The sequence below is a fragment of the Pongo pygmaeus genome, chromosome 21 (genome assembly GCF_028885625.2).
Source record: "Pongo pygmaeus isolate AG05252 chromosome 21, NHGRI_mPonPyg2-v2.0_pri, whole genome shotgun sequence".
NCBI lineage: Eukaryota > Metazoa > Chordata > Mammalia > Primates > Hominidae > Pongo > Pongo pygmaeus.
In genome coordinates, this window is record NC_072394.2 from 31,332,314 (window position 1) to 31,357,325 (window position 25,012).

A 25,012-nucleotide genomic window follows, 5' to 3' on the forward strand; every position below is an offset into this window, starting at 1 on the left:
CCGGCCGCCCACTCTGGGAAGTGAGGAGCGCCTCTGCCCGGCCGCCCACTCTGGGAGGTGAGGAGTGCCTCTGCCCGGCCGCCCCGTCTGGGAGGTGAGGAGCGCCTCTGCCTGGCCGCCACCCCGTCTGGGAGGAAGTGAGGAGCACCTCTGCCCGGCTGCCCACTCTGGGAGGTGAGGAGCGCCTCTGCCTGGCCACTCCGTCTGGGAAGGGAGGAGCGCCTCTGCCCGGCCACCCCGTCTGGGAGGTGAGGAGCGCCTCTGCCCGGCTGCCACCCCGTCTGGGAGGAAGTGAGGAGCACCTCTGCCCGGCTGCCCCATCTGGGAAGTGAGGAGCGCCTCTGCCCGGCCGCCACCCCATATGGGAAGTGAGGAGCGCCTCTGCCTGACCACTCCGTCTGGGAGGTGAGGAGCGCCTCTGCCCGGCCGTCACCCCGTCTGGGAGGAAGTGAGGAGCACCTCTGCCCGGCTGCCCCGTCTGGGAGATGAGGAGCACCTCTGCCCGGCCGCCCCATCTGGGAGGTGAGGAGTGCCTCTGCCCGGCTGCCACCCCGTCTGGGAGGAAGTGAGGAGCACCTCTGCCTGGCCGCCCCCTCTGGGAAGTGAGGAGCGCCTCTGCCTGGCCGCCACCCCGTCTGGGAGGAAGTGAGGAGCGCCTCTGCCTGGCTGCCCCATCTGGGAAGGGAGGAGCACCTCTGCCCGGCCGCCACACCGTCTGGGAAGTGAGGAGCGCCTCTGCCTGGCTGCCCCATCTGGGAAGGGAGGAGCACCTCTGCCCGGCCGCCACACCGTCTGGGAAGTGAGGAGCGCCTCTGCCTGGCTGCCCCATCTGGGAAGGGAGGAGCACCTCTGCCCGGCCGCCACACCGTCTGGGAAGTGAGGAGCGCCTCTGCCTGGTCGCCCCGTCTAGGAGGTGAGGAGCGCCTCTGCCCGGCCGCCCAGTCTGGGAAGTGAGGAGCGCCTCTGCCCGGCCGCCCTGTCTGGGAGGTGAGGAGCGCCTCTGCCTGGCCGCCACCCCATCTGGGAGGAAGTGAGGAGCGTCTCTGCCCGGCCGCCCCGTCTGGGAAGTGAGGAGCGCCTCTGCCCAGCCGCCCCCTCTGGGAAGTGAGGAGCGCCTCTGCTCGGCCGCCCCCTCTGGGAAGTGAGGAGCGCCTCTGCTCGGCCGCCCCGTCGGGGAAGTGAGGAGCGCCTCTGCCCGGTCGCCCCGTCTGGGAGGTGAGGAGCGCCTCTGCCCGGCTGCCACCCGGTCTGGGAGGAACTGAGGAGCGCCTCTGCCCGGGCGGCCCCGTCTGGGAAGCGAGGAGCGCCTCTGCCCGGGCGGTCCCATCGGGGAAGTGAGGAGCGCCTCTGCCCGGCCGCCCCGTCTGGGAGGAGAGGAGCGCCTCTGCCCGGGCGGCCCCGTCTGGGAAGCGAGGGGCGCCTCTGCCCAGCCGCCCTGTCTGGGAGGTGAGGAGCGCCTCTGCCCGGCTGCCCTGTCTGGGAGGTGTACCCAACAGCTCCGAAGAGACAGCGACCATCGGGAGCGGGCCATGAGGACGATGGCGGTTTTGTTGAAGAGAAGGGGAGGAAGTGTGGGGAAAGGAAGGAGAGATCAGATTGTTGCTGTGTCTGTGTAGAAAGGGGTGGGCATAGGAGACTCCATTTTGTTCTGACTAGGAGAAATTCTTCTGCCTTGGGATGCTGTTGATCTATGGCCTTTCCCCCAGCCCCCTGCTCTCTGAAACATGTGCTGTGTCAACTCAGGGTTAAATGGATTAAGGGTGGTGCAAGATGTGCTTTGTTAAACAGATGCTTGAAGGCAGCATGCTCTTTAAGAGTCATCACCACTCCCTAATCTCAAGTACTCAGGGGCACAAACACTGCAGAAGGCCGCAGGGTCCTCTGCCTAGGAAAACCAGAGACCTTTGTTCATGTGTTTATCTCCTGACCTTCTCTCCACTATTATCCTATGACCCTCCCATATCCCCCTCTCCGAGAAACACCCAAGAATGATCAATAAATACTTCAGAAATTAAAAAAAAAAAAAAAAAAAAGAAATTCTTCAAAGACCCCTTCACTATTCTTAACTATTAGTGAGAACACAATGTATGCATTCAAGTTGTTGAAAATATTAATTTTATGCTGCAGCTAACAAAGGAGAAATAATTTACTGTCAATATATAATCCAAAATGTATATAATTGTGCCAGAACATTTACATATAAAATACAATAGAACATGATGAAATTTTCATATCTTCACCCATACCTTGAAACATTGTAAATATAAAGCTACAAATATAGTTTCATTGAATAACCAAATGCCAAAATTGCCATTTCTATTGTTGACATGATTGATCTGCATTGGCAAATGTAATAGATACTTTCTGCTTGCCCCTTGTCCCCTGTTACACTCCCCTATTTACTGGCTTTTGTCCAAGTGGAATGGTCCATATTGAATATGTCAATAGGTTACCTTGCTCATGGCCTTCTAAGAATGTTCATGAGATTAAAGGGAAGGAGGAAATGGGATTGAGGGTTATTGCCTGAACTCCCTCTCTGCTAGGTCTCCTTGACCAATCTTTTTCATAAGAAAATCAGTGTTTCTTTGTGTGATCAGGGCAGTTTACTCCCCAGAACTCTGCCTGCTGCTACTAACCCAGAGTTATTGTGGGGTGTGATTTCTGTGATTCCTTCAACCTTCTCCCCTGACATTTTCATAAGTAGTCTCTTTGGAAATAAACCCATGTTAAATTAAAAAAAAAAAAAAAAAAAAAAAATTTCTTCTTTGACCCATAGGTTATTCAAAAGTATTTTGTTTAGTTTCCAAATGTTTGGAGACTTCCAGATATATTTATGTTATTGTCATCTAATTTAATTTCTTTGCATTCAAAGAACATTGAGACTATTTATAATTTTTATTCTTGATGGATTGATTCTTTTATCATTCAAAAATATTCTTTTTCTTTAGGAACAATCTTTGGCTATTTTGTTTAATATTTGTATAGCCACTCCAGCTTTGTTATGGTTACTATTTGTATGGTATATAATTTGTATTCTTTTACATTTAACCAATTTCAACTTTATATTCAAATTTGATTTTTTGTAGCAGTATATAGTTGGGTCTTGCTTTTTTATCCAATCTGACAATAGCTGCCTTTTAATTGGGTGTTTGGGCCATTTACATTTAATGTGATTATTAGTATGGTTGGGTTTAATCTACCATATTGCTACTTATTTTTAAAATCTGTCTCAACTATTCTTTGTCCCCTTTTCTCCTTTTCTGCTTTCTTTTTCTATTAATTGAAAATTCTTTACTATTACATTGTGTTTACTTTGTTGGTTTATTACGATAACTGGGTTTTCTTGTTGTTTTCTTTTTTTTTTGGTGGAGTCTCACTCTGTTGTCCAGGCTGGAGTGCAGTGGTGCGATCTTAGCTCACTGCAGCCTCTACCTCCCAGGTTCACGAAATTTTCCTGCCTCAGCCTCCCAAGTAGTCGGGATTACAGGTATGCACCACCACACCCAGCTAATTTTTGCATTTTTAGTAGAGACAGGGTTTTGCCATGTTGGCCAGGCTGGTCTCGAACTCCAGACCTCAGGTGATCTGCCTGCTTCAGACTCCTGAAGTGCTGGGTTTACAGGCCTGAGCCACCATGCCCAGCCTGTTTTCTTTTTCTTCTCTTTATTTTTTGAAACAGGGTCTCACTCTATCTATCAGGCTGAAGTGCAGTGGCACCATCTTGGCTCACTGCAACTTCTGCCTCTCGAGTTCAAGTGATTCCCCTGCCTCAGCCTCCCGAGTAGCTGGGACTACAGGCACGTGCCACCACGCCTGGCTAATTTTTTTTTTTTTTTTTTAAATAGAAATGGGGTTTCACCATATTGGCCAGGCTGGTCTTGAACTCTTGGCATCAAGTGATCTACCCATGTTGGCCTCCCAAAGTGCTGAGATTACAGGTGTGAGCCACCACGCCAGGCTTCTTTTCTTTTACTGGTTTCTTTAGGTTTATAATACAGATCTTTAACTTGCCACAGTCTATCTTCAATTAATATTTTATTACTTCATGTATTATATAAGATATTTATATCAGTGTATTTTTTTTCTTCCTGGCCATTGTGTTATTATTTTCATACATTTTACTTCTACAATGTTGCTATTATTTTTGCTTTAAATGTAGAGGATGCCACCACTGAATTTCTTAGTGATGTTGATGCCTCTGTCACTACTCATTTCTGACAGCCTTGGTGAATGGTGGGTGGGTCCTCTGGGCCCTCTGGGCCCTCTGTGCCCTCTGTGCCCTCTGAGGGAACACAATCCTTTGGAAGATGTCTCCTGGCCCCTCATAATATGTCAACCCCAGCACGCCCATTTCACTGAGCCTTTTAATTCTTTCCTCTATCATGCAGCATAGGAATTCAGCCATTTCAACTGTACTTAGCATAAGTCATCACTTCTTCCAGATGTTTGGAGCCACTAAGCCAGTTTGCACCAGCTCTCAGGATCCTCACCTGGGTGTTAAATCTCGTATCACAAAAGAATGGCCCCAAGTCAATAAATTCTTCATTGTTTAGGCTCCTGTTACGGCTTCCTTGATTAAGCACCCTCAATTCCACTCCCAGAGTTCTCCCGTGATCCTGCTGTCACATGATGCCTAGTTTTTCGGATCCTTTGGACTATAGTCCCTTTATTTCTTTATCAGATATGGCACATCCCCAACTGAGTTACGCTGCAACTTAACATGACTTATCAGCCTGGAGGCCAAGGGAAGAGGCAGAAATAAATCCTGAGTAGGGCCCCTGCTGCAGGGGAGAGATTCCTTCAGTGTCTTCCCATATGGGATAGGAGATGGGGAGAGAAGTTACTGGATCTTAATAGGAAGGAGGCCAGGCCTGTATATGGGCTCTGAGGGTCCAGAGGAGTTTGGAAGTCAAAATGTTTGAGGGCATCCACCCAGATGTACCCAATCCATATTGCCTGGGATAATATGGGATGAGAATGAGTTCATGGCAGCTGGATGGTGAGTAATTCAACCCCAAATCCCTAATTTACTGACTGCTTTTTTTTTTTTTAAGAGATGGGGTCTCACTGTGTCATTCAAGCTGAAGTACAGTGACACAATCATAGCTCACTGCAGCCTTGAACTCTTGGGCTCAGGCAACAAGCAGTACAGAAGGCCCGCATTTAAACATTGGCGACACAGAGACCATCATTGGCTGCATTACATCAGCACCAGTGAAACAGACAACTGTCACTTTTCTTCTTCTCTCTCTGCTCCAACTCTGAGGGATCAAGCAACTCCCCCGTTCGGGGAAGGAAGGGAAGGAAGGTGAGAGATGGACAGTGCCTCCTCTGCAGGCGTGAGTAAGGCCTGCGCTGCACCCAGGGGAGAAAATTTGAGCTGGATGTGAGGTTGAGGTTTCTATTTAGATTCTACTGGTCTCCTGAGTTCAGAAAATGAGGCAGAGTTGTCAAAATGGGATTAGTCTGCACAAGCGACAGGAAAGCTAATGGAATTTGCTTGAGGTTATTTTAAGGGACAAAGGCTGAGGAACCATCAGAGTGTGTATAAAGGCAGAGAAGGTTCAGGTTGAGTTAACAGCGCTGTGGCTGGTGGAAGCACGCATTTGCTCCTGGCCACAAGAGGAGCGTGGAGTCCCCTGTGAGCAGAGGCTGGGCCACCCCCGGAACCAGCTCTGCCAGAGGGTTCCAGCAAAAACTGTGAAGTCCCCTCTCACTCTGATGCATGCAGAGAGGCCTGAAAAGTTTGCCCAACCACACAGAGAATGTTTGAAGCCTTCTGTGACCAGGAGCTACCTCCCAAGGCAGCCTCATCTATTTTTGAACATCATGTTAGAAAGTTTTCCTAAACTGGCTTGAAATGTTTCCCTATTTTTGCACCTACAGCCTTGCAGATCAAGCCCACTCCCTTTGGACATTGAAACACAGAGAACATGGCCTCCTCAAATTTATTCCCTGCTCCAGAAGGTCACGGCCACAGCCTCCTCTCTCCTTCACCACCTTAGGTGCAAGAGCAGTCAGGTAGAGTCGGTGCTGTGTGATCGCACTTATTTAACATTTATTTTGAGTTAGGGTGTGAGTGCTGGGGCAGGTGGCTAACCATTCCCTGCCCTCTGTGGTGGCCTGAGAGAGAAACAGGAATGCCCCGTGCAGGTTGGGGATCAGCAAACAGTCTAGACCAGCTTCTCTCCTGTATCCCATTTGGAGAGTCACTGGGTCAGGGGCCAGTCCATCCTGCAGCATTGAAGGGCATGAGGAATGAGCAGGGCTGTGGGGCTCACAGAGCAGGCAGCCCTGGGGAGAAGCGGCCAGGGAATGTGCAAAAGTGATCAAGTCATAAGACAGGGTGGACCCAGCCCCAACCTGGGGGAGAGGAGAGGAGGATGTGCTGGAGTCTGGAGGTCCATGTCTGGCAGCCTTGGGAGATGGAGAGAGTTTCCCTGGCCGGACAGCATGGGCAGGGGGTTCATTCCATGGTGAGCTCTCCCTGCTCCGTGTTATCCAAGTTCGTACGGGAGGCCACCAGGGCCCTTCATTCGGCTACGTCGATGGACAGCATGGCCTTGATTGCAGGGAACTTGTTGCAGGAGAAGTCGGCCAGCAGTTGCTTGGTGCCACTCCGGGTGGGCAGGATCTCAAAACGGACCCGGGACCGCTCCTTGGGCCGTAGGGTCGGCACGCTGATGGGGAGGGCACAGATCAGTGTTGATATGAGACATACGGACCTTGGGCTGGACGGGCCTTCTGTGACCTCCTGCCCTGTTCTGATGGAGGCTGGGCAAGGCCACTGCTTCTTTAGCTCCCTCTAGCTGGCTCTCTGGGTTACCGGGCCTCTCCAGCCCTGGAACACTTCAGCAAGGGAAGTGGGAGGGGGTCCCATGATCTCCCAAATATTCTAAGCCCTGAAGGCCAGCTCTTAGCTCTGGTGACCTGGACTTCTCAGGAGTTCAAGTTTGGTGAACCCCCAAACCAAATGCAAAAGCAGATTCTAGAGTTCCAAGACCCCCAAAAGAGTAAAGAACCCAAGGTCAGAGGGAGCTCTGTCTGTCCCATCCAGGGGATCTGGAGGGCCCCCCCACCCCCTCCCGCCCCCTCCTGCCCTCCCACACCGGCCACTTAGGCCCGGGACTCACTCGATCTTCAGGGTACCCAACAGCAGGCCGCTTCCCTCCACCATCAGCACGCAGTCCCTCACCGGTTCATCCAGTGGATTGGAGAAGAGCATCTGCACGTTCACAGGCTTCCGCACACGAGCCTCGTTCAGCACCTACGGAGGAGAGGGGCTGCTGAGTCAGGACCCAGCTGCTCAGCCCCTGCCTGCACCTTGTTGAGGGCTGCCCAGGGTGACTGAGTGAAGGGGGTGATGTCACTGAGGATGAAGAAGGGGAGACCATTTAGCCCTCCTAGGTGCCAGGCACATTGTGTCTGACGCCCCCTGCCCCCCAATACACAGGATGGTCCTAGGACATTATCCTCTGCTGTGGATGAGAACCTCAGCTTTGAGGGGGAAGGGGCCCCCTGCAGCAGCCAACAACACTGTGACTTCCCCAACCCGACTCCAGTTCAGCCCCTGCTTTCCAGGACAGCCCAACCCCACTGTGGGCTCCGTGAGGGTCAGGACATTTTTCATGCTGAATTTATTTTTTGCAGGGACAGGGTCTTGCTATGTTGCCCAGGCTGGCCTCGAACTCCTGGCCTCAAGTGATCCTCCTGCCTTGGCCTCCCAAAGCACTGGGATTACAGATGTGAGTCACTGTGCCCAGCCACATGCTGGATTTAATATTACTTTCCTTGGCTTTCCTGCTTATGGGTCCTGTTTCTTCCCGTAAAGCTTGAACCTCCATCTCTGGGAGGCCCCACAGGTGTTGAAAAGGGCAGCCCCAGGCCCTGCAGCTGCTCACACCCTGGCTCACACTGTAGTTCCTTTAACTCTTTTTCCAGGGGTTGGGTCCCCCCAGCTCAACCCAGGCTACTCTCCTCTGCTGACACCCCAGTCTACCAATGTCCTTCTAAACTTCTAGAGCTCAGAGGTTCCCTGTGCACCATTTATAGTCTGAGTGGATCTCTAATACCACACTGTCCTTGCTCAGGGATCAGAACAGGTGAAGGCCGGGTTTGGGGTCAGAAAAGCAATTTGGACTATTTAGTCAGACCAAAAGATGAAAGCTGTTGTGTTTCTGCCAAGAAACAGCCGTAATTCATTCTGGGCAGACAAGTCATCTCTTTGCGCCTCAACTTCCTCATCTGATAAAGAAGGACAATCATCTCTCCCCTCCCAGAAGGGGCCAAATGAGATCAAGGATGGGGAAGAAAGCATTTTGGACATAGAAACTGACATTTTATGGCTATTGGATTTCTTCTTCTTTTGAGGATGACTGGAGGTTGCTGGGTTTTGTTGTTGTTGTTGTGTTTTGTTTTTCTTGTCACTAATCCTCAGAGCAACCATTTTACAGTGACAGAGCTGAGGTTCAGGCTGATTCAATAACCTGGAACATTCACACACAAGGAAATAGCAGAGCCCAGCTGGATCTAAAGCCTTTGCTGTTTCCAATAGGTCTGCATTACCTCCCAGTAATTTGTGAATAATTGAAGCATTTTAGACATCATGGTCTATATTTTCATTTCTCCCATGAAACTCATTTAAGTGTATGACATAATTTGAAGAGTGCAGCATAATTTTATGCTATTAGGTTATAACAAAGCTATACAGATGTTGCCACATTTTTCATGGTGATATTTAATTTGAGATTTCCATGCTTTTTTTTCTTTTTTAAATGCCGCTTACCACTCTCTCCTATTGACCCAAATCTGTAAATGTACCCAGAGGAAAAGATAAAAGCCACCAAAAACCTGAGTTTGCTTGTCACAGATGATGGATCAATTGGGAGGACATCACCCTTTGGAAACAATGTTCAGATTGTTTTTGGCCTGGTTTTGTGGTTTAAGGTCCTCAGTGCTAATTGCCAGTCAGTACCAGGTTAAATAATGGGGTTTTACCCAAATTATTATCTTTTCATACAGATCACCTTCTCCAGTTTAAAAATCCATGTTCTGCTCTGAGTGAGCTATGCGTTGATCCGTTCAATAGAGACAAGAATGTCTTGATTTTCCGAAGGCTTAAGTGGAGGAAAGAACGTGCCTCGAAGAAGGAAGATCAGGAGTCATTTAAAAAGATTAAATTTTTAAAAAGAGTCAGTGATGGCACATTTCTAGTCCGTATATATTCTGATTTCCTTTCTAAAGATATTGTAGTATCTTAAAGATAAGTAGACTTGCCATGGAAATCTGGAAGACGTATAGCAAAAGTGTTGAATAAAAGATAATGCTGGAAGAAGGTTTGAGGACATCGGATAAGGGAATATAATGGGGAATATACTGGGGAAAAACACTAATTTTTTTTTTTTTTTTTTTTTTTTTTGACAGAGTCTCACTCTGTCAGCCAGGCTGGAGTGCATTCTCGGCTCACTGCAACCTCTGCCTCTCGGGTTCAAGCAATTCTCCTGCCTCAGTCTCCCAAGTAGCTGGGATTACAGGTGCCTGCCACCATGCCTGGCTAATTTTTTATATTTTTAGTAGAGACGGGGTTTCACCATGTTGGCCAGGCTGGTCTTGAACTCCTGACCTCAGGTGCTCCACCCGCCTCGGCTACCCAAAGTGCTGGGATTACAAGAGTGAGCCACTGCGCCTGGCCAAAAACTAACTTCTTTTAACCACTGATCACTTTAGTACAGAATGTTTTCATAACTGAACTGGCAGGCACCCAGTATCATTTTCTAGCCTCCGGAGTTGGAATGGGCACTCTGCTGTCCACCATGTCTAGAGAGATGGGGAGTGTTTCTCAGAAATGTCTTGTGAAGCAGGAGAGGCTGTCACACGCAGGGTACAAGCCCGGACTGACTTTCCTGTGCAGGGAAGAATGCAAGTCCAGAGCCAAGGAGCTCTGTTTCAGTCCTGCCCCGAGGAAGGGGCTATTTCTCTTTTACAAATAGTGGCTATCCACTAAGACATTGTGCTAAGGGAGACAGTGATGAACTCAGAACAGAGGTAATGCCTGCCCTCATGGAGTTTACGGTTGGGTAGGGATTCACAACCAAATAATTGCACAAAGAAAGATAATATTCCAGCTGGGACAAATGCCTTGCAGGAAAGGACAGAATGTTCTGAGGGTGTATAACTGAGACCAGTTTGGGAGCCTAATTTGGGAGCTCAGGAAAGGTTTCCCTGAGGAAATGATACTCTGCAAGCGAAGTAATTTAATGCCAGTGACAGAGTTGGGGCAACTAAGACTCAGATTAAAGGACCTGCTCAGTGTCACCACTGATCAATGGAGGGGTTTAGATACAATGCCAGATCCATTTGGTTACATGGCCCAAGGCCTGAACAACTGCCCGTCTCAGCCCCCAGACTGGCTGCCCAGTCACTGGCTCTCTAGCCCCTAAGGTAGGGGACCAACTCCCCCATCCTGAAGCACAGTCCAAACTAACCAGGACAGTAAAAGGGTGCAATTGCAGGCCAGCTGTGTGGGACAACCAGGACCCGCATCAGAGCCAGCACTCTAGATCCCCCTGCCCTCTCTGAGGTCAGGAACCCCTGCAGCCAGCTTACAGCTTAAGGAGGGGTGGGCCAGGGCAGCCATGATTATTGGGCTCCTCCTGGTTTCTGGGGCTTGGGAAACCTGTGGCATTGTGATTGTACAGGGAAAGGCAATTTCTGTCTAGACAACTGGGGCAGACGGTGGGTACAGCAGATGAGAGAGGGCAGGGCCTGGCCCATGAGGCTCTTGATTGGGCCCCAAGGGAAAACCTCGTGTTCTTTGTCCGTTTGTCTGCCTGTCCTTGTCCAGCCTTTTACCCTTCAGACCTATACTCCCTGGTTCCAGCACCCTCCACCCTGGGCTGTGGGGATCAGGCACAGGGGCTACAGGGTGAGGGACAGGCTTGGAGTCTGCACAGGTGCTCCAACCAGGGCTGAGGAAGAGACAGAGTGGCCCGAGGGGCCTCCCACAGACCTGCAAGCCCCACCTTCCTGGGCTCCTGAGAAGGAGCCTGGGGGTGAACGCTGCAAAGTAAAGGAAGCCCTATGAGCAGAGAAAGAGGGGTCTTTGTTCTCAGCCACTTTGAAGATGCTGTTGCTGGCTGGTGATGTACCAGGACGCCTTGGAGGGGCATAGGCTGGGAGTCCCAGGGTCTGAGGCCTAGCCTTGACTCTGGCAGTAGCCAGCTGTTCCCTTCTCTCCGGGCCTTGGTTTACTTGTGTGAAATGAGAGTATAGGAGCATGTGACTAGGCTCCTAAGAGTCCACAATTCTGTAACTCCAGGGTCTAGACAGTGGAGAGATGCTGTGGCTCAGGGCTGTTTCTGATCTGTCCATGACAAGGGGCTGGGCTGTGACCCTGACATGTCAGCTGGCTGAGTGTGAGACCCACACCTGTGCCTCTCTGTGATTCTCAAGCCTGGCATGGCCCAGAACACAGCAGATGCTCAGTAGCTGAGTGAGAAGGGAATGAGCTGAAAAGAGTCCCTCCAGGCCCCTCCTCAGCTGATGCCCCCAGTGGTTCTGAACTAGAATCCGAGAAGCAGCCAAGCAAATGCACGCGTTTATCTCACCAGACAGGGAGCAGGAACACGGGCCTGAGTGGGAGCTCTTGGCTATTTGGCAGAGGCTGGACCCAAGCCGGTCCCAGTTCTCTGCCCCTCCCAGCAAGAAAAAACTCTCCATTGCCATCTGGGAGAGCTGTGGCTCACAGGGATGGTGGGGCTCCTGGGAGCTGGGCTGGCTGGGGGCAGAACCCCTTCCCACAGGATGGGGAACCCCATTACCTCCAGGGTCAAGGTGGGGTTGTCCAGGATGATGTCCCGCTCCACCACCACCTCAGACTCATCTGGGACCTTGCACACGGCTGTGATCCGGATCATGTTGTCTGACTTCAGGTACTTCTCATACTGAGCGTACGAGATCTTTATGGGATGCTCTGCCTCTGGAAGGAGAAGCCAGGGGATCCGAGTGAGGGGGAGTGGGGATGGCTTCTGAACCTTCCTCAGAACAGATGCCAAGCCACAGCAGGGTGAGCTGGTGGGAGGATCTGCAGCCCCGGGCTTGACTGAGCCCTCCTTGGGCCAGGTCCTGTGGGAAGCGTCCCCTGGTCAGGGTGGGCTCCAGAGCAGGGAGCAAGGAGGCCCCAGGACTCTCTCTGGCTGGGCAGATTCCCAGGAGGATGGGCTCACAGGGGCTAAAGATACTGCTGCTTCCTCCCCACCCCGAAAAATGTTGGAGGGCAGGTGTCCTTTTTTTTTATTTTTTAAATTATTTGTAGAGATGGGGTCTTTCTATGTTGTCCGGGCTGGTCTCAAACTCCTGGACTCAAGTGATCCTCCTGCCTTGGCCTCCCAAAGTGTTGGGATTACAGGCGTGAGCACTGCGTCCAGCCACAAGTGTCCTTCTGAGGGGCAGTGGAAGAATACAAATGCCACCTGATTGCCAACAACAGTAGCAATCATGACAGTAACACAATAATAGGTAGGAAGGGAAGCCAGAGTATTGGCTAAAAAAACGCTTAGGATCCTCTCTGTCATCTAATAGCCTGGGGTTCTACTGCCACAGCATCCCCTTCATTCCTCTGGTCCGGTCTCTAGTGCTTCTAAATCATCCACACACCAGCCAGACAAAGCTTTGGAAAGCTGTTTTTTGTTTTGTTTTGTTTTCTAAATCACTCTTCTTCTGTGTCACATGTCACTTCAAAAATCTTCCGTGGCTCCTCACTGCCTTAGATAAAGTTCAGACCCCTCAACCTGGCCCTGCATCACCTGTCCCTTAAAAGAACCTTCCACACTTCTTGTTCTGCAGACAAAACAGGCACCTTTTCGCCCCCATATTTTGACTCACATGGTTCTCTCAGATGGAAATGCCTCCCCTGGCTTCTCTCCATGCATACGGCTCCTTCCCCACGCTTTGAATCCTCTCTTCTGACCCCGTGGGCCGCGGGGCCTTTTCCCTACCCTGATGGGCTTAGGTGCTCCCTTCCCTCAGGCTGTCATGCTGGGTGGCCTGGAGGTGCCCCAGCACCCACAGTATTACATACTCTTGTAGGTAAGACTGTGAGGAGGAAGCTGCCTCTGCTTTTAGCACTGGAGGAATTTGCCATCCCTACCTCAAATGTGGAGAGGACAGGCCCTTGCATCAGCTGGTCCAACCCTCACTGTCAGTAACCACTGAGGTTCAGAAAGGGAGGGAGACTTAACCAGGGTCATCTAGCAACTACTTGGCAGACGACCAGACTCTAAGATCACAACACCTGCCTTCTCTCTGTTTTCCATTCCATTCTGCAAAAGGGGTTTTTTTTTTTTTTTAACCACTTCCATCCTGTGAATTTTTTTTTTAATTCCAAAATTAGCTCTTTTGGCCAGGCATGGTGGCCTGTGCCTATAATCCCAGCACTTTGGGAAGCCAAGGCGGGAAAATTGCTTGAGACCAGCCTGGGCAACATAGTGAGACCCTATCTCTATAAAAAACTTTAAAAGTTAGCTGGGCATAATGGCATGCCTATAGTCCTAGTTACTTGGGACTACAGCTCCTTGGGAGGCTGAGGCAGGAGGACTGGTTGAGCCCAGAGTTTGAGGCTGCAGTGAGCTATGATCACTTCAGCCTGGCAGACAGAGCAAGACCTTGTCTAAAAGCAAAACAAAACAAACAAACAAACAAAAGCCCTTTCTTTGAGTTTCTAAGGTCAATAACAGCCAGGCAATTGCTTCTGATACTGAAAAGATTTCTGCTAAAATTCTGCCAGAAGACAGATTGCTAGGGGATGCTGCTTTCTGACAGGTGTGACACCTCTCAGTTTCTCTAGAGACAGAATTCTTTCAAGATGGGCAGTATAATTAATCAGTTTCTATTAGTTCCTTATGTGAAACAAATAACCACCCTGCCCTGTTAATCTGGCTTGTAAGTCCAAACTTTTCATAACAGCTTGAAGGATTTTACCAATGTGGGCACACCTGCATTCTAATCCTTCCACAGCACAACCTTTATCTGCTCCACCTTGTTCCCTTCCCATCCCTGCTACCCAAGGGCAAGGAGTCACGGTTCCTCCCAAATGCTCAGACTTCTAAGAAAACTTGTCACTGTTGTTAGGATTCCAGAAGGTCCACCCACCCCGTGGCAGCTGTGGGAGAGCCGTGGGCCAAGGTTTAGGGCCCCGTGGTCATTGCCACCCTCCTGAGGTCAAATTTGAAAAGCGATTTGTTGTGGGGGTGGGGGTGAGGTGGGTAAGAACAATACAACATAGAAAACAGGGGGTGGCTCTGGACTCAGTATCAGGAAACCTAGGACCAAGACCCAGCACTGCCACTACTATCTATGACACTTTATCACTGAAGCAAGTCACAAATCTCTCCCAGCCTCACTTTCTGCTTCTATAAGATGGATACTGAAAATCTGCCTTTTTTTAGAAGGTCAAACTGTGTGAGGTGGTATATGCTTGTAAGGGATATTGTGCCATAGCTATGAACTGCCAAAGCCTCCCTCCTTCCTCCCTTGGGGTGTAAAAAGATTTTGGTTGGCACCACCCTGACATTTGGTTGGCATCACTCTGTTCAGAGAGACAGCAACTTCCAAAGCATCAATACATGGTTTAACCACAGGGGCCGCTGGCTGCTCCATTCTTAGCTGACTAACCTGGAGCCCAGCAGACACCCTGCAGCCCCAGAAGTCCATTGGCTACCTCGAATTCATGGATCCCCTCCAACTGCGGGATGCGTTACCTTCCTCGGGGTCCAGGGACATTGTGGCAGAGTCCTTCCACACTTCATGTACAAGTGTGCCATTGTAGATGATGGTCCAGGCTGTCATGTTCACTGTCACTGTCTTCGTATCCCTGCTCAGGTTTTTGAGCAGTAGGACCAGGTTGACTTCTTTGCCTACTGCCAGCATGCCAGCGACCTTCAACTTCCCGATGATGCTGGGCTCCTGTTCCTCTGTTTCCAAACCCATTGAAGACGTTGCGCCAAATGACGCATTGGGTTTAAGTTTCCCCAAAGCCTTTTGGAACACTTGTCTTTCCTGGTCAGAGCCTGTGTGGTGGGAAAAGACAGAAACACACCAGGGATGTGGTGGCAACCTGGACAAAGGACAGTACCCTGCCTGGACAGGTGGCCTAGGACTGGTGCTGGCTCCATTGCTGCCCTAGCAGGCATTTGACTTTCTCAGGTCTCCAGCTCACCTGTCTTAACTGGAGACTCACAGACCAGTTGGTCTCTGGTGCTTTTCCAATTAGCTTTAAATTTCCCAAAATCTGTAGAAAAGCTTTATCAGCACCTTCACACAATTACTATGTGGGTTGATCATTTGCTTGTGTTAATTAGGTTAGATTTCATTTTTTTCTGATAAAATGTCTTTTATGAGACTTAAAAAACAGATAATTTCAAAATAAATCATAAGAACTGAGCTGAAAAAGATTAGAGTACATTCATAAGCCAAAAAACAAGGTGATGATTTAGAACTGACTTCATTAAAAATTTTTTTTTTGGTAAACCATGTTCTTCTGCCTTGTTTCTAAAGGTGCTTTGAGAGTCAAGGAGTGACATTTTGATCTGTGCCAGTTGACAAGGACTTCCCGTGGTCAGTATGGTTCCAAGTTATGACTAGTTGAAATTGCCCAGAAATTTCAGTTTTCAAAACTGCAAGGGCTGGATAAAAAGATGGGTTTTCTGACTCTGACTCAGGCTATGGGCGCTGCTGAGTGTGATGGCGTAAGTAGCCCACAGAGAATGACAGGGATGTACCTGAAAATGGCTCTCAGGGCACACAGAGCTGAGTAACCGACTGCAAGCCTCTGAGCCAGGGCTGACTGAGCAGTTCACAAAAGGCTTGACATGAAGATAGATCTAGGAGAAGGTGTTGACCTTCCAGGAACACAGGCAAAGGTACACAAGGAAGAGTGACCATGTTGACATCTGCAGACCACACTTACGTTCTCCCACCTTCCCCAACAACCTGTGAAATGCTTAAGGCACTGGATAACTTTCTTTTCATTTTTTCTTTTTTCTCTCTCTTTTTTTTTTTTTTTTGTGTCAGGGTCTCACTCTGTCACCCAAGCTGGAGTGCAGTGGCATGATCTCAACTCAATGCAACATCCACCTCCTGGGTTCAAGAGGTTCTCCTGCTTCAGCCTCCCGAGTAGCTGGGATTACAGGCACCCGCCACCAAGCCCAGCTAATTTTTGCCTTTTTGGTAGAGACAGGGTTTCACCATGTTGGCCAGGCTGGTCTCAAACTCCTGACCTCAGGTGATCCGCTCACCTTGGCCTCTCAAAGTGCTGGGATTACAGGCATGAGCCACTGCACCTGGCCCAGATGACTTATTGTAAGCATTTTACTATACAGCAAGCCCCTTCCCATAAATTACATGTGATTTGCAGAGACTTCAGCGGCCAACTCGTCCATGCCTATCAAGTTAAGGCCCTAAGAAGAGACACAACTTGTCCAGACCACTCTGAGATGGACTGGGCCAGTCATCTGCAGAGGCAGAGAGGGGGCCAGTTCCCTGGTGTCTGGACCCCTGGTCTAAGTTTCCTCCCACACACCCTGCTAAAAAGGAGGCAAGCAGCCAGATTACCTAAGCTGGTAGTTCCTGGTGGGTTGGGTTCCTTTTGATGCCTTCTCATCCTCTAGTCCAGTTGTAAGTCCAACCCAGAGCTGAAGGCAGTGCACGGATCTGAGCCTTCTGTGCCTGAGACCTTGAAGCAGGTGTGTTTGCACAATGAGGCTTGGAGCCTCGATGCCTATATAGGTCACCTGCTGGGTTTACTCAAGACTAAGCTTCTTCCTGCTGTTTTCTCCCTTTGCTGTTGCTATTGCATCAATACTTAGCAACCTATTTTATGAGCTTTTCCTCCCTGGGGCCCTCAGAGAGAAGCTAGAATCATTAGGTAAGAAGATCTGGGCAACATCAGGCAGGGTGATCTGTCCTGTCACGTAAGGGCTGGGGCATTGTTAGGAGTCCTGCAGGGACCCCCTCCCCCGCCCCCACAATGGACCTGCCCGTTCTCCATTGTTTAGGAGGTTTGGCTGAGACAGCCAGAGATCAAGGTGTGGGGTAAGGTAAGGAACCCCACAGGATCGTACAGCCATGTAAGCAGCGCCTGCAAAATAGTCACCTTGGGAAGTCATTGTTCCAGTGAGGCTATAGAGGTTCAAATTGATAAAGATCACCACTGCTATTTATCAAGTCTTGACTATACGCCAGGCATTGCACTTGGCACTTTGTATACCTTAGCTCATTTAAATCCCACTGAAGACAGGCATTGCTCTTCTCATTCTTCGGGTGAGGAAGCGAGGGCTCAGAGATCAAAGGAAACTTGCTCGAGGTCACACAATTATGGCTGGTAGGGCTATAGTTCACCTTCCGCCCCCGAGTTTTTGCTCCCTGGCCCCCTACGCTTGTTTCTATGTCATAACATTGTTGAAAATACTTGTCCTACATCTCCACACCCCCAGCCCATCTACAGTGTCCTCTGTTGCATCCCCAAGGCCCAGCATGAAGCAGGCACTCAGTATGGGGCTCAGAATATGTTTATTGACTGAGCAAAGGTCTATCTGAGCTCAGTCCTGGGAATGACCTGCAGAGGAAGACTGAGGCCAAATTGAGGCCACCAATCTCATAACCCTAAAATTGTGCCTCCAAATGTTCACAAATACCAGCACCTGGGGGGGCACCCACTTGGACTTGAAGTCAGATCCCATCGCCTGCGCTCAGCTTTCCTTTTTTGTAAACTCGGCCAACACCAATAGCCAACAGTCACTTAGAGATTCAGGGCTTACTTTGGGGGTACTGTGTGCACCTTTATGAGGATGCTTTTCTTGACCCCTCAGAACCAACTGTGAAGATCAATGGAATGAACAATTTCAAAGTGTTTTAGAAAGAGTGAAATGTTGACCCCATTAAGGAGTGACTGTGGCCTGCAAGAGCAAGCACTAAATTACTTTTGGCTGTTTCTAAAAATGAACTTTGTCTTCAAATGCGGAACTTTTATCAGCATTGAGAATTCTCCAAGAGATGCGCTGCTGGTTTCAAAAGAAACTCTGGGCAGTGAATGTAATTGAGTCAAGGCAGCCTCGTAGCAACTGGCCTTCCAAGGTGACTTTAGGGGGACAAGCAAGGTATACATGCCTGAGATTTCAGGAGCTCGGGTATTCTTACCATGTAATCACACCTCATCTGGCTTCTTGGGAGACCTTCAAATGTGCACAGTGCAAGTCCAAGTCTCTGGGTTTCTTTGTCCCTTTCTTTGTTCAGATGGTTTTCTCCCTGAGTTTCTCAGAGGCTAGGGGAGCAGACTGATGGAGAAATCTCTCCCAAAGCCCTTGGGGGCCTTTCACGGGGGCCGTGTCTCTCCCTATGATGTTCACTCATGGTGCTGTCACCCTAGCTGTGTAGTTGAGACAGGGACACAGCTAGAGATGGACTGGGTTTGCTGCCCTGCAGCAAGCTTCCACTGGCACAACAGCTGCCCATGATGGTTTTGTTCCCTCTGGAAACAGTCCTGGGAGGTGGGTGTTAGGTGCTAGGGAGCAATCTTATCATTCAGGCAGAACTGGCTGCCAGTGCGGGGGAGGGTGAGGACTTTTCTCCTCTCCAGCCTCAGAGCCATCCTCCCACAATAGAACCTCTTGCGGCACTGCCCCGCCAGCATCCCTCCTACCTTCTGGATACTTGTACTTCTCCGTGACGTCCATGCGAGCATTGCTGCCCACCGCCTTGGTGCTGATGTACCTGCCAATGGCGTGACTGTTCACAGAATTCTTCCTCTGTTTGCCAGTGGTGTCATCGTACAGCCAGGTGATGCGGTCGGCATTAACCTCCGCGAAGATAAAGGGCATGTCGAAGTTCAGCTGCACATCACCCTCTCGAACACCAATGACCGAAGCGGGGCCGCACTGGAACACCCCTGGAGGCCAAGATGCAGAGGCTGGATATATGCCAAGGCCACAGCCTGCCCAGTGCCCGATTCCCCAGGGCCTTCCAGGACCACTGCAAACCCTTGCCTCTGCCCCGCCCAAATTCCTTCACCCCTGACTGTGTGTCCCACTCATTTGGCATTCTGCAGAGACCCTCCTGGGCTATGATTCTCTTGCTGGTCGAACTCAACCTCTACATAAGACTACACAATTCCGCATTCCGGGTGCCTGATCCATGCTGACCCACTGTCCTTGGTCTGTTTCCTAAAGAGGAAAGTCTTGCTTTCTCGTGCTCAGGGTGGCTGCCTCTTTTCTACCTCTGCAAATCATTCTGTCCTAGAAGCTCATCACCTCCCTATTCCAAGAAGACTTCCCTGAACAGGCAGCCTGCAGGGACCTCTTGTTCCTCTGAGCTCCCAAGCCTGACCATTTCTTCCCTCTTCTTAGCACTCAGCATAGGAAGCTTAGATAGATAGATAGATAGATGTCAGTGACTTTCAACTTTTTTCACCACAACCCCTAGAGAGAAATACATTTGACATCTTGGCACACATACGATACAGAAACAAAAGTTTCACAGGACAATGGTCTTTAGTCTAACTATATCTTTTTTTTTTTTTTTTTTTTTTTTTTTTTTTGAGATGCAGTCGCGCTCTGTCGCCCAGTCTGGAGTGCAGTGGTGCAATCTCGACTCACTGCAAGCTCCGCCTCCCGGGTTCACACCATTCTCCTGCCTCAGCCTCTCTCAGTAGCTGGGACTACAGGCGCCGGCCACCACACCCGGTTAATTTTTTTTTTTGTAATTTTAGTAGAGACGGGGTTTCACCATGTTAGCCAGGATGGTCTCGATCTCCTGACCTCGTGATCCACCCACCTCGGCCTCCCAAAGTGCTGGGATTACAGGCGTGAGCCACCGCGCCCAGCCTAGTCTAACTATATCTAATGAGCCTTGATAGTTTATGTTCTTTTCCCTGCTTTCCGTTCCATTCCATTTCATTTTCTTTTCCTAAAATGATGGACAGAGCCCACTAACTAGATTTTATAACCACTAATGGGTTGCAATGAAACTTTTGGAAAATAGTGGCCTAGCAAACGTCTCAGTTACCTCCAAGCCCCCAAATCTAGTAACATGCACTGATTCTGGTAGAGGAGCTAGGGGTTGGGGGTGGGGTAAGACTTAATTTTTATTGTCAGTCCTTTTAGAATAGTTTGAATTTTTTTCAACCACCAGCACATATTACTTCATAAATCACTGTTTTTTGTTTTTTTAGACGGAGTCTTGCTCTGTCTCCCAGGCCGGAGTGCCACGGCGTGATCTCGGCTCATGTCAACTTCCGTTTCCTGAGTTCCAGCGATTCTCCCACCTCAGCCTCCCAAGTAGCTGGGATTACAGGCATGTACTATCATGCCCGGCTAATTTTGTATTTTTAATAGAGACGGGGTTTCACCGTGTTGGTTAGGCTGGTCTTGAACTCCTGATCTCAAGTGATCCACCCTCCTCGGCCTCCCAAAGTGCTGAGATTACAGGTGTGAGCCACCACGCCCAGCCCCATAAATCACTTTTTAATGTTTCAAAGAACAACTGAAAATGAGGGTAACAGACAAGACATGCTCTAGAGGTCAGAGAAGGGAAGAGGAAAGGCTCCACGAGAGCCTGGGACCCAAACCCTGATGGGGCAGGAGACAGAGGGAGGCCAGAGGAGGAAGCAGAGGCCCGCGAGAGGGATGGCAGAGGCAGCCTGCCTAAGGGGGAGCTTGGTGTGGCAGAGAGAGCTGCTGTGGGTGGTGACCAGTGGAGAATGTGGACTAAACCCCAAGGGCAACAGGGAACCACAAATTTTCTGTGCTGGGAAGGAGAGGCTGCTGCAGTGGGTGCAGGAAAATCATTACTGACAGAGGAAGGCTGCTCTCTCTGCCCACCTGGCCTGTGCCAAGGCTCTGTGCAGCAACAGTGGCCATTGTGGGTGCAGGGCAGACACTCATTTAAACAGCAGCCCGAGCCAAGCAAAATTAGCAGGGGAGATCTATTTTTAAACTATTTTTGTTTTAATCCCATCATACATTCCAGAGGGAGAGGGCTTTGGAGTTACTTCCCTATGCTGCTGCCCATGGCTGTAAATAACTGTGAGGCTCACGACTTAGAATCACACCCAGAGAAGTTACCTTGGCTTCTTTCCTGCGGGGTAGCATCCAACACCTGCCATCCACCGTACGCGGGGCCCAGGTCAGACCTCACAAACCAGCCTTCATTCCAGACATGGAAATTCCTGCAGATAGAAACAGAGACTGCAGCGCTTGCCCAAGACCACACAGCAGATGAGTGGCAAGACAGCACATCTTTGCCCTGACAGTGCAGCATGACAACATGCATCGAGTGAGTTTGCTCTGTGACAGCTGTTATGCTAAGCCCTGGTGAGCATCGTCTCGTGGAAATCCTCATACACTGTGAAATGGGTACTATTTTTATGCTCATTTTATAAAAAGGGAAACTTGGGCTCAGAGAAGTTAAGCATCTAACAATGGCAGGGTCAAAATGTGGACCCATGTATGCCTAACTCAAAAGTCAAAGCCTTGACCAGCATGCACCTTTCTAAGGAGCAGAACGAATTCAGATTGGAGCCAGCCACCCAGAGGCAAACCCACACAGCTTTCTCCCTGTGCCTGGCAGGGTATGCTTCTGTGCTCGGTGTGGGCCGAAAATGAATGGGGTTGCTGCAGGAGTGACTGACTTACCTAAGAGCCACACCGTCTCTTGGCTGGGATCTGAACTGAAGAATGACACCTGCCAGTCCTCAAATGTTCTTCTTCTTGTGTCTCAATTTGTAAGCCTCAGTCACCACTCACCCCTCACCAGGCACAGCCAGGTAGCCAAGGTCTTACTCATTCTGTCCCCCAATTCTGCCCTCTTCTCTCCTCTCCACTCCCATGGAAAGTACAGTCACACTGGTCTTGGCACTTTTCAGTTCAACATGAAGAAAATATAAGTTCGACATAAATCCAAGTTCTAGTCAACATGGAAAAAAATATTTCTATACTGATGAGGTGGAAAAGATAGTTCTAAGCAGACCACCCATTTCAGAAGGCATAAAGGAAGAGACTCATATATTTGAGTATGTAAAAATATTGAAGTTACATGTAAACAAACAAACAAAAAACCTGTAGCTCTGTTTCTGGTATGGAGGATAAGCTCAAAACAGATGAATCCTTTTGCATATAATGATAAACTGTGGCGAAAAAATGAAAAACTAGAAAAGACACCTGAGCGTGATCAAAGCACAATGATTTTGGAGAGGAATCAGAATGTAGAGGAAGCTGCACTTTTTATGAGTTTGCTCTAAGGAAAGGCCACAGTTGGGGTAAAGTACATGGAGCAAGAACTCGACAGGCAGCCCACAGCTTTCTGATCTGAGGAATCAGGAACAGAGCCTGAACCAACCTGGGTTGCTGGAGAGTGAGGGGGGAATTCTGAAAAGAGCTCAGGAAGCTGCCCAAACCTCTGGGTGACCCTCAATCATGCATGGATGAGGCAGACCATGAGCCATTCAGCTGGAGATAAAAGCCCTGAACTGAGAGCAGAGCCACTGCCTACTGCAAGGGAGACAGTTTGCACGTTGAGTCACCCAAGATAAGCAGCTAAAACAAGATAACAGAATTCAGACACATCCAATGTCTGAGGTATGAGCCAAAATTACCCAACAAACAAAGAACCAGGAAAATGTGGTTTATCCTCAAGGGAAAAGATAATCCACAGAAACCAACCATAAAATAATCCAGATGTTGGAATTGTCAGACAAAGACTAAAGCAGTTACTAGAGCTAGGCTCAATGAAATAAAGGAAAATATGCTCATAACTAATGAAAAGAGATAAACTTTGGGCAGAGAAATACAAAATATGAAAAAAGAACCAAATGGAAAATTTTAACTGGAAAAAGGATGAATATCTGAAATTAAATGATAAATAAACTTAATAGCAGGATAGAGATGACAGAGGAAAGAGTCAATAAATTTGAAGATAGATGACTAGAAATTATCCAATTTGAAGGCAAAGTGAGACAAATGATTGAAAAAAATCAATAAAGCAGAGAAAATATATCCAACATACATGCTAGATAGAGATTTGCTGTATCAATATTGTAATGTACTTACAAATTGATAAGAGAAAGCATACTTTCCTTGAACTAAGTGATGAAAAAATAAGAAATAGAAAAAGTAAAACATGCCCATAAATAGCAATGAGCAGGCAATTTTTACAAGAAATACAAATAACCACCAAACATATGAAAATAGTTTTAACCTCAGTACTATTAAAAGAAAATTAAAATGACAAAGAGATAACATGACAGAGATACATAGATGACACCTATTAGATTGACAGAGATTAAAGCATAGGGTGATACTCATTGTGGCACTCATTTCCAGGTGGGAAAACAAGCACTGTCATACCCCACTGGTGGGAGTTTAAATTGCTATGACCTTTGTGGAAAGCAATTTGGCAATGAGTATAAAAACCTTTAAAAATCTACATACTCACTGAGCCAGTAAGTCCACATCAAGGAATTTCTCCCATGGAAAAACTCACGTAAGTGCACATAGATGTATATCTAAAGGTGTCCACCGAGGCATTGTTTGTAATAGCAAAAATGTTGGAGCAAAAGTTCATCAATAAGGGAATTGGCAGATAAATGGTGGCAGAACCATGGAATGGGATATCAAACAGCTGGCTGTCAAAAAGGACAAACAAAATCAATCTAGAACTTACATGGAGAGACGTCTAAGAGATATCATGAAATAAGAAAATCAGTGTGACCAAACATCGTGTGTTCACACTCGTAAGTCAAGGCTAAGCTATGAGGATGCAAAGGCATAAGAATGACGCAATGGACTTTGGGGACTCAGAGAGAAAAGGTGGGAAGGGGGTGAGGGATAAAAGACTACAAATTGGGTTCAGTGTATACCGCTCGGGAGATGGGTGCAACAAAATCTCACAAATTGCCACTGAAGAACTTATGTGACCAAATACCACCTGTTCCCCAAAAACCTATGGAAATAAAAAAGGAAAAAGAAAAAAAACCTATGTGTATATATGTAGATGCATGATAAAGCTGTTTGTTAAAAAATTACACATAAAACATTGGAGAAAGTCTCCAATAATTCTATTTTCTTAGATATCCACCATTAACAGTTTGGTGTATGTGTTATGTATACAGTGCATACAAACTAAGTTTTATGTTACTTATTTCTGTAATGTTTTTATTTTCTATCATGTAAATTACTCATTACTTCTATAATTAAAAAATATATGTAAGTTGGATGATCATAGCTAACACAGTGTTAACACAGAAAGTTGTGTCCTGTGTTATTGCATATATTAACTTATTTAATCCTTACAACACCCTAAAAGACAGAATTAATTATTATTCCCCATTCAACAACTCTGGAAACTGAGGTTCAGGGAAGTTAAGTGACTTGAGAAGGTCTTACAGTGAGTAATTAAGCAGAGTGGGATTTGAATCCAGGCAGCTGGGGTTAAAAAAGGGAAACAGGTTAACAGTAGGTTCCATTTTATGTAACCTGATTTTACATAGGTTCCATTCCATGTAATAGAATATGATGTATTTATGATGTATTTGAAATGATCTTATTTTTGAAGATTTTTTAATGATATGGGGAGAATGCTCATGATATAATGTTTAGTAAAAAACACATGACTAAAACTAATGGTGAAGTGGTTGGTTTCGAGGTGTGGGAAAAAGTGGGATGTATCTATTATATGCTCTGTCTTCTACTCATGCCTTATAAAATGTATCATCCCAATTCTGAAAACAACAATAACTCATAGAGAAAAGATGAATGGAAAACTACCAAATGTTGAAGATATGTGAATAAGATCATAAATGGTTTTTATTTCTTTATGTATTTTGATTTTTTCTATAATTATTTTTAAAAGGGCATCATAAAAATGATCTCCAGGACCCAGGAAGTCTTTTTGAACAAGCCTTCATGATTGGTTAGAACTCACCAAGGAGAAGGCAAGGGAAGGAGTGTGGGAAGATGGTCCTAGG

The 25,012-nt window shown here is 48.1% G+C and overlaps 1 protein-coding gene across 1 annotated transcript in view; it reads right to left on the reverse strand.

Annotated features, from left to right (window-relative positions):
* Positions 1–5,959: 5,959 nt before the first annotated feature.
* The window catches only part of TGM3 (transglutaminase 3), a 41,281-nt gene continuing 22,228 nt past the window's right edge, over positions 5,960–25,012 (reverse strand). The window contains exons 8-13 of the mRNA XM_054466674.1: positions 21,114–21,217; positions 18,695–18,940; positions 14,757–15,065; positions 11,820–11,977; positions 7,134–7,267; positions 5,960–6,680 (exon numbers count right to left, since the gene is read on the reverse strand). Of these exons, the coding sequence (XP_054322649.1) occupies positions 6,533–6,680; positions 7,134–7,267; positions 11,820–11,977; positions 14,757–15,065; positions 18,695–18,940; positions 21,114–21,217 (1,099 nt within the window). The 3' untranslated portion in view covers positions 5,960–6,532. The remainder of the gene's footprint in view (positions 6,681–7,133; positions 7,268–11,819; positions 11,978–14,756; positions 15,066–18,694; positions 18,941–21,113; positions 21,218–25,012) is intronic.